Raw genomic sequence first — 9187 nt, 5'->3', positions numbered from 1 at the left:
GTTAAGCATGGATTTTGAGTTGCAATCTACATGATTAAAAAAGCCCACATACATCTATTATTCTTCACATTATATTCTAAAGAAGGGTGCTAATAAATTCAGTGCAATGATTCATTTTAAAGGAGCCATCTAATTGGTATTTCTGTTTATGAACTTTTAATGAGAATGATATATAGGCATTGATTCTTGAAGGATATAATAATGATAATAATAAACTATATTTATATAGTGCTTTTCAGGGGCTCAAAGACGTTGACAATATGGGAAAAACAAACACAGAAACAACAAGCAACAGATAACATGAGCACATAGAACAGAGAGTTAACGAACAGGCACAGGGAACAATTAACACAGCAATGTCTGGGAGGGGGGGGGGGGTGGCAGGGTTAGGGGAGATGGTTAAGGGTAGGGAAGGTTATATGCATGGGACAACAGGAAGCTTCTGAGATGGGATTTCAAAGTGGAGAGTGAGGATGAGTCTCTGAGTGCCTGAGGGGCAGCTTATGAAAAAGCACTTCAATATCTAACTGTCTTACCTCATCAGAAGCCAAAATAGAGGCTTGTTTTACTCCATGCAATTGTAAACAAACACTATAGCTTTTTTTTCCATAGCTTGGTCTATGTAATTGGGAGCGGTTACATTTCTCCAGAACCATCCCTCAGCTGTTTACTAAACTGGAGTTGTTGTTTGAATTACAGACTGCACCTTTACACCTTTAAAACAAGATTTATTTCTATTTTCATTCAACTACTGTATGTTAGACCACTAGAGGTCGTAACTCACCAGTCCCTCAAAAGTGCCCATACTCAACATTCACCCCAATTTACCCGTCACTAAGTTATTTTGCTGTTTGCTAACAGTTTGTGTAGTTCATTTGGAAATAAGAACACACTTTGTGCATATTACAAAATGCATACAACTGACCATTATCTATTCTTATGTGTTGGTATTTGAGTTTTAGTATGGTAGATCAAACTACCACAAAAGTTGCTCTGACATCTGTCTTACCAGTTTTAAGATACTGTGACTCCCGCTTACAAACCACATACTGCCCTAGTTATGAATGTCAAAGCAGAACATTAATTTCATACTTGACATTTGCTCTCACACAGGATGAGACCGCCGTCTCTAAGACAGAAAGAGGAAGACAAAAGGAAGTGGCTGACTCATTTCACAAGCAGCAGAGAGGCAGCCAGACAGTGGTAGAGAGGAGTGCACCTGTTGTTAAACTCTGAAGAAAGAAACTCTGACTTCAGAATAGGTAAGGCAGTTAATTGTTCTCAATGGTAGGGAGTAGAGACGCTTAAGTTGGCATAGTTGCCATGCGTGCAGAACAGTAAAAAAAAAATCTACCTTCTGAATAGCAGTGGCTTAATGATGTCACAGATTTGATCATGCCTATTATATAATACTATACTGTGAAAGTGGTCCATTTACGCTTAGTTTAGGTCCATTTAGGCCATATCTGACTAAAGCAAAAGATTTGTTGCTACTCGTGTAAGGCTTGGACAGGGACCCAGGGGGGCATTGAGCAGATGATTGATGGGTAAAGGGATGTTCATTTAGAGGAAGTCATTTGGTTTTGGTCACTCAGCAAATTCTTTCGTGTGCTTAAGTTCTACAGTGTAGAGTACATTATTGCAACTCTAATAGTTATGTTGGGAACAGCTAAGAGGGCGAAGACATTACTTGTAATTGGCCTCACTACAATACAATACCATATTTCACAGATATTGAAAGAAAGTCAATATTCTTTGTAACTATCTATCTATAATCTAATAACCATAAATAGTCGAGCAGAGTTTCTCATGGGTAAATAAATGAGTAATACTTAAATAACAGTACTGATCAAGTGGTTCTATCTTCTCTTTGTAAGTATGGCTGCTTGGGATCTATCAGTGACAGTGGAGGAGCTTGGCCCAGAGGCCCCACCGCTCAACGTTAGTGTGTCCTCTGACCTGCATATTGGTGGCGTCATTCTCAAAATTGTGGAGAAGACACGTAAGTTCCCTACCAATGTACACCACAACTTCAATCCGTGGAATTAATCTTTAAGATAGAGTACATTTTCAGAACACATCTGTTCTTTTTTGTAGCATGTTGGGGTTTTGAACATGATGTCTTGTCATCACATACAGTTAGGTCCAGACATATTTGGACAGTGCCACAATTTTTATAATTTTGGCTCTGTACGCCACCACAATGGATTTTAAATGAAACAATCGAGATGCAATTGAAGTGCAGACTTTCAGTTTTAATTCAAGGTGTTGAACAAAAATATTGTATTTGAACCTTTAGGAATTTCAACCATTTTTATACACAGTCACATATTTTCAGGGGCTCAAATGTAATTGGACAAATTAACATAATCATAAATAAAATGTTCTTACTTTGTCGAGAATCCTTTGCAGGCAATGACTGCCTGAAGTCTAGAACCCATGGACATCACCACATGCTGGGTTTCCTCCTTTGTGATGCTTTGCCAGGCCTCTACTGCAGCTGTCTTCAGTTGTTGTTTGTTCGTGGGCCTTTCTGCCTTTAGTTTTGTCTTCAACAAGTGAAATGCATGCTCGTTTGGGTTGAGATCAGGTGACTGACTCGGCTATTGCAGAATATTCCACTTCTTTGCCTTAAAAACCTCCTGGGTTGCTTACACAGTATGTTTTGGGTCATTGTCCATCTGTAGTGTGAAGTGCCGTCCAATAACCTTTGCTGAATTTTGCTGAAATTTGAGCAGACAGAATATCCCTAAACACTTCAGAATTCATCCGTCTTCTTCTCTGAGATTCTTTTGAATGAAAAGTGCAATACAAATAAAATGCATTATTATTATTATTATTATTATTATTATTATTATTATTCTGTCTTCTGTCACATCATCAATAAACACTAGTGACCCAGTGCCATTGGAAGCCATGCATGCCCATGCCATCATGCTGCCTCCACCGTGTTTTACAGATGATGTGGTATGCTTCAGATCATGAGCATTGACCGTTCCAAGCCTTCTCCATCCCTTTTTTCTTCTTCCCATCATTATTGTGCAGGTTAATCTTAGTTTCATGGCCAAGTCTAATCTGGCCTTTCTATTCTTGAGGTTTATGAATGGCTTTCACCTTGTGGTGAACCCTCTGTATTTCCTCTCGTGAAGTCTTCTCTTTATGGTAGACTTGGATAATTGTGGTGTAGAGCTTACCAGTGTGTTCTTCTTTTCTCAGAATGTAACAAACTGTTGATTGGGCCACTCCTAATGTTCCCGCTATCTCTCTGATGGATTTATTTAGTTTTTGCAGCCTAAGGATGGCCTGTTTCACTTGCATTGAGAGCTCTGTTGACCACATGTTGTGTGTGAAACAGCTTCCAAATGCAAAAGCCACACTTGGAATCAACTCAGACCTGCTTAATTGATAAAAAACATAAAGAAGGAATACACACAGATCCATGAAACAGCTTTTGAGTCAATTGTCCAATTACTTTTGGTCCCTTGTAAAATAGGGAGCTACATATTAAAGATCTGTAATTCCTAAACCCTTCCTCCAATTTGGATGTGAATACCCTCAAATTAAAGCTGAGAGTCCGCAGTTTAAGCCCATATTCATTATATTGAATAAAAAAAAGAAAAAGAAAAACTGTAACTTGAATAAAATAACATTCTGCCAGAGTCCAAATATATATGGACCTACCTGTATTCTGGGTACTTGACATCATAACATTAATACTAAAATGATATATAAAAAAATAAATAAAAACATGAATGATATTGAAAACAACATATTTGACAGAGAGTCCATCACCAGATACCCCCTCCTTCTGTCTACCAAAGAGATCAAGAAGGACTGGTCGGACCATGCCCTCTGGTGGGAGCAGAAGCAGAAGTGGCTGCTCCAGCCATCCTGGACCCTTGATAAGTGTGGGATCCATGCGGATGCTCGTCTGAGCCTCACACCCCAGCACAAACCCCTGAGACTGGGCCTGCCCAATGGGGAGACCCTTAGGCTTCCCGCCTGCTTCTCTAGTCCAGTCTTCCAAACCGTCATGGGAATTTGTCGCTTGCTGAGTGAGTAAATAGATGGGACATGAGGTACATGGCTGTTATATCATAATCATATCATGAGAGAGTGGAGGTATTCTCATTTCAAGAGGGAGGCATTGATTATCAGAGGAAAAGATCATTGTTATTGTTGCTGATGTGAATCAGTACATGGCTAGCAGGTAGCTAGCTCCTCAGGCTGGAGTGTACGTGACTTTCAGGCAACCCGTAAATGTTGTTTCCTCTGGTCATTCTCAGATGTACGTCACCCAGAGGAGCTTTCCTTGTTGCGGTCAGTGGAAGTGAAGAAAAAGAAAGGAGAGAAAGAGTCAGAAGAGAATGTATATGATATCACAAATCTTCAGTTAACATCAGGTAATTTGACTGAATTTCAGAATCAGCATACTTATTATGGACAGTAGGGTTTCAGTTCTGATGTCATTTATTATAATAAATGTGATTATTCTAAAAACAATCCCATTATTCTGAGGTGTGCAAAATCATCGTCATACCGAAACTCATATAATCATGTTACAAGTATACCTCATGTGTAATGACAGGTCCAGTCCTCGCCCTGTCCAATGGCATGCCTGTGCACTTTGCGGACTCACCCCAGTTTGAGGCTGCGTATAAGATGTTGTCTGTCAGCTTACCTGCACCTGCTCCTGAGACAATCACTAAGATGCACTGCTCTACCAGCCTTATGGACAAAGCACAAGTTCACAACAGGTGGTAGTATGTGTGTATGTGTGTGAGTGAGTGAGTGCGTGTGTGAAAATGAAATCGGTGTGATCTTGTATGGATCTAATGATGTTTTTCGTTTTTTATTATTATTTTTTTTGATGAAATTAGTACATTGTTATGACACGATGTGTAAATGGCTGTTTGTTCTCTTCAGATGGCTGGACTCGTCCCGTTCTCTCCTCCAGCAGGGAGTGCAGGAGAATGACAGACTGCTGCTGCGCTTCAAGTACTACTGCTTCCATGACCTGGTGCCCAAGGTAGATGCCCACACAAACAGTCTCTCTGAAGAGCTTTTGATTCGGTCATGAATTGGGCAGTGTGTCATCTGTCTGCATTGTCCTCTACCGTCTTCACAGTATGATGCAGTCCGTCTGACCCAGCTGTATGAACAGGCTCGCTGGGCCATCTTGCTGGAAGACATTGATTGCACAGAGGAAGAGATGATGCTTTTTGCCGGCCTTCAGGTACATAATAAGGGCATAACTGATTGTTATATCTAGGTCTTGTGTGTGTGTGTGTGTGTGTGTGTGTGTGTGTGTGTGTGTGTGTGTGTGTGTTCAAGTCAGGTTTCAAGTTTACTGTTACGTCACATTACACAAGTGTAAAAGTGTAAAATTATTAGGCTTCGGTTCCTGACATTGCATTGCAGCACAAGACATAAGGGAATAATAATTCAAGCATAATTCATGATAAAAAGTGACAGTAGAACAGGACATAAGTTCCAAAAAATAATAGACTGGGACTGCTGATGCAATTTAGCTACCCAGCTAATTCAGGGAGAGTCAATGACTGTCCATTGTCCCTTTTAAATAAACGAAGACAAAAAAAAGATAAAGGTGATGATAGTACAGATAAGACAGGATACACTAGTGGTGCTGTCATGCCAAAACCTGGCAGCTGCCAAAGCCACTAGTGATAATACAGTGGGGTGCAAAAATGTGGGCACCCCTAGTCAAAATGCCTTTTACAATGAATATCTAAGTGAAAAGAAGCAAACCTAACCTCTAAATGGTACAAAGTTAAACATGACACATTTCATCACATTTGTACAAAAGTTTGGGAACCCTGTCAGCTAGTACTTTGTAACTCCTCTTCAGGCAACTATAACAGCTTGCTTCCTGTAGCCAGCTGAGTCTTTTCAGTTCTTGTTCTTGGAATTTTTCCCCATTCTTTCTGGCAGAACACCTCTAGCTCAGAAATATTCTTCAGCCTTCTTGCATGCACGGCATGTTTGAGATCTCTCCACAGATTTTCAATAATATTCAAGTCTGGGGACTGTGATGGCCATTCCAAAACCTTCATCCGTCTTTTCTGTAGATACTTCATGGTTGATTTTGAGGTATGCTTCGGGTCATTGTCTTGCTGGAATACCCAACTTCTCTTCAACTTCAATTTCTGGACTGACCTTCGAACCTCTGACCTTAGCCTCTAGATTCTAATGTCTTGATATTTGCACAATATTGCCTGTGCCCCCAGCTGCTACACAACCCCAAAGCATAATGGAGTTACTTCAGAATATATAGTTCAACCCTGGAATTATATTCACCTGACTCATTGAAGCCCTAATGAGTAAATCACCTTGGTCTGGGCCTTAGTAATCATCTTCTCAAAAGGTAACAAAGAATAATCCAAAGGGGTTCCCAAACTTGGGGCACAGGGCCCTTTTCCTTTTTTTATCATTTAAAAACTGTACATTTTAAATAAAAAGAAACCTTGCTTTAAAATTTGCAGAAAGGTGCCATGTTTAACTTTGTAGCATTTAGTGTTCAGGTTTGCTTTCAATCACTTTTGGGTGATTAGAGGAGATTTAGAGGAGATTCATTGTAACAGACATTTAAACCAGGGGTGCCCACATTTTTCACCCCACTGTAGATAGTTCAGTAGCAATAGTAGTAAGTGACTGTGTGTGTGTTTATGTGTGCAATATTCTCAGTACCACATTGGTAAGGTGTCTCTGTCGGAGCCCCAGTTGATGACATCATGTCCTATGATGGATGACCTTGACTCTGCCCTGAAGTGTTTAGAGGTGAAGATGGAGGCGGATATCAGCACTGAAGACATGCTGGTATGTTCATGGCAGATTTTTAAGGCAGAAGAGAGAAACTGAGTTGAAATTTGGGCATGGCATACATGATTTTATATCTTCACAGGAAACAATGGCAATAGCACCAGAGCTCCATGATTACCTGAAAATGTTCAGGTAAGCAGGGGTTGACAACATAAATCAATTCAGGCTGACTGAGGCACACATCCATCTCTCTACCGGTAGCAGCTTTTCCCTCCTGGGACTTTAAATTGGATATCGACCACACAAGATAGATGCCATTTTTTTGTAGTTTGGATGAGTTTTTAGGACATAGATACTCACACACATGCACAAACACACACACACACACACACACACACACACACACACACACACTCTCTCTCACCTGCTGTGAACTTGTGCTTTGTCATTGACATTTCTGTGCACTTTATCTCACTCTCTCCTAGACCAAAGAGACTGACTCTAAAAGGCTATAAGCAGTTCTGGTTCTCATTCAAGGACACATCTATCTCCTACTACAAGAGCAAAGAGGAGAGTTTCAAGGAGCCCATACAGCAGATGAACCTCAAAGGTTAACTATACTAAAACACACTGTAAACATGCACACACACATACACATACTGTCACACAATGAGACACATGTATTGTTTACATTCACAGATCCAAAGATACTACAACATCTAAGATAATATCTATACAGTAGCTTAATATAGTGCATATGTGAATAATATAGCAGTAGCTGTATAAATATATAAATAAAGACAATGTTGTGCCTTTACATATTACTCAGATTAGCTAAATGAGTCAATACTGGTCCTGTAACATATACATTTTCTCCTCAGGCTGTGAGGTGTCACCAGACGTGAGTGTGGCTGGTCAGAAGTTCTGCATCAGGCTCCTCATCCCTGGGCCGGAGGGAATGAATGAGGTCTACCTGCGTTGTGACAATGTAAAAAAAAAATATCGATCTCAGCCTATTCTCTTCAGAGAACACTCCCCCAACCTAACAGTTACAGTATTAGTTAACCATTTCAATGTCATTCTATGTTTCAGTGTACTGTTATGGAATGGCTGATTTGACATGCCTACTGGGTGAGCTCATTCTCACAGATAGCCATGCTTCTCCTCTCAGGAACTGCAGTACAGCAGGTGGATGGCAGCTTGCCGTTTAGCCTCCATGGGGAAGACACTAGCAGACAGTTCCTTCTCCAGTGAGGTGCAGAATATCCAGTCCTTTCTTGCCATGCAGCGAACCACTGCAGGGGCTAATACTGCTCAGACGGATGAGAGCATCAACACACACAGCCTTGTATCCACACGCTACCAGAAAAAGTATAAAGCCAAACAGGTAACAACCACAGTGACTTTTGAAATAGAGAAACCTAGGAATATTGGACAATGTAGGAAGCAAATATAACATTTACGCTCCAGTGATTCCAACAATTTCTCTGCCCTGTCAGCTGACACCTCGCATCCTGGAAGCCTATCAGAATGTGGCCCACCTCTGTCTAACAGATGCCCTCCTCAAGTTTCTTCAGATCTGGCAGGCGCTACCTGATTTTGGGGTCTCTTATTTTGTGGTGAAGTAAGAGAATTTTGAATGTTGTATGCTTTTGTTCACATCGCAGCACAGTGCTTTTGTTGCACAAAATCTAACTTCAAATGACCCACCAATGTTATGTATTCACTGCATTAACACACACAGGTTTAAGGGATGCCGTAGAGACGAGGTCCTTGGCGTTGCCAACAATCGTCTTATCCGCATTGACCTCAGCATAGGAGATGTGGTAAAGACCTGGAGGTATAACACCATGAAGCAGTGGAATGTCAACTGGGATATTCAACAGGTAGGCTGTCTCACCGCCCTCCTATCACTGCATTAGTTTATCTGTCTACTGTACAGGTACCTGAGGTACGTAATGCTGTTAAATCTTATTTTCTTTAATCCAGGTGGCCATCGAGTTCAATGGCAATGTGAACATTGCCTTTAGCTGTGTGAGTGCTACCTGCAAGATCGTGCATGAGTACATCGGGGGCTACATCTTCATGTACACGCGCAGCAAAGAGCAAACTGAGACGTTAAACCAGGAGCTGTTTTACAAACTGACGGGTGGTCATGAGGCCCTTTAAACATCCATGCGAGAGACGTTGGAAACTCAGATTGCACAACAATACTGTCTTTATGTTTTGGTATGCTACTGACTGACATATCTGAACCAATCAAATAGCTTGTACGAGCTACATCTTCTTTTTTTTTTTTTCAATCAATGTCTGAGCACTATCAATGGTCAGTTCAACCGTGTGAACCAAGTCCACAGATCTGAAAGTAAGACATTTACTAAATACTTTACAATGCAGTAATAAAGTT

General features: G+C 40.7%; 1 protein-coding gene across 1 annotated transcript; it reads left to right on the top strand.

Annotated features, from left to right (window-relative positions):
- Positions 1 to 1878: 1878 nt before the first annotated feature.
- On the top strand, positions 1879 to 8949 carry fermt3a (FERM domain containing kindlin 3a; the record flags this gene model as incomplete). Its single annotated transcript, XM_080529793.1, has 14 exons — positions 1879 to 2002; positions 3822 to 4055; positions 4287 to 4403; positions 4589 to 4757; positions 4927 to 5029; positions 5129 to 5236; positions 6706 to 6837; positions 6923 to 6972; positions 7266 to 7390; positions 7662 to 7768; positions 7952 to 8167; positions 8280 to 8404; positions 8525 to 8666; positions 8770 to 8949. 14 exons carry the CDS (start codon positions 1879 to 1881, stop codon positions 8947 to 8949), a joined length of 1932 nt encoding a protein of 643 aa, XP_080385919.1.
- Positions 8950 to 9187: the final 238 nt, after the last annotated feature.

The sequence above is a fragment of the Nansenia antarctica genome, assembly GCF_963989245.1.
Source record: "Nansenia antarctica genome assembly, chromosome: 4".
NCBI lineage: Eukaryota > Metazoa > Chordata > Actinopteri > Argentiniformes > Microstomatidae > Nansenia > Nansenia antarctica.
The sequence above is the reverse complement of the archived record's forward strand: the minus strand, read 5'-3'. Positions and strand labels throughout refer to the sequence as shown.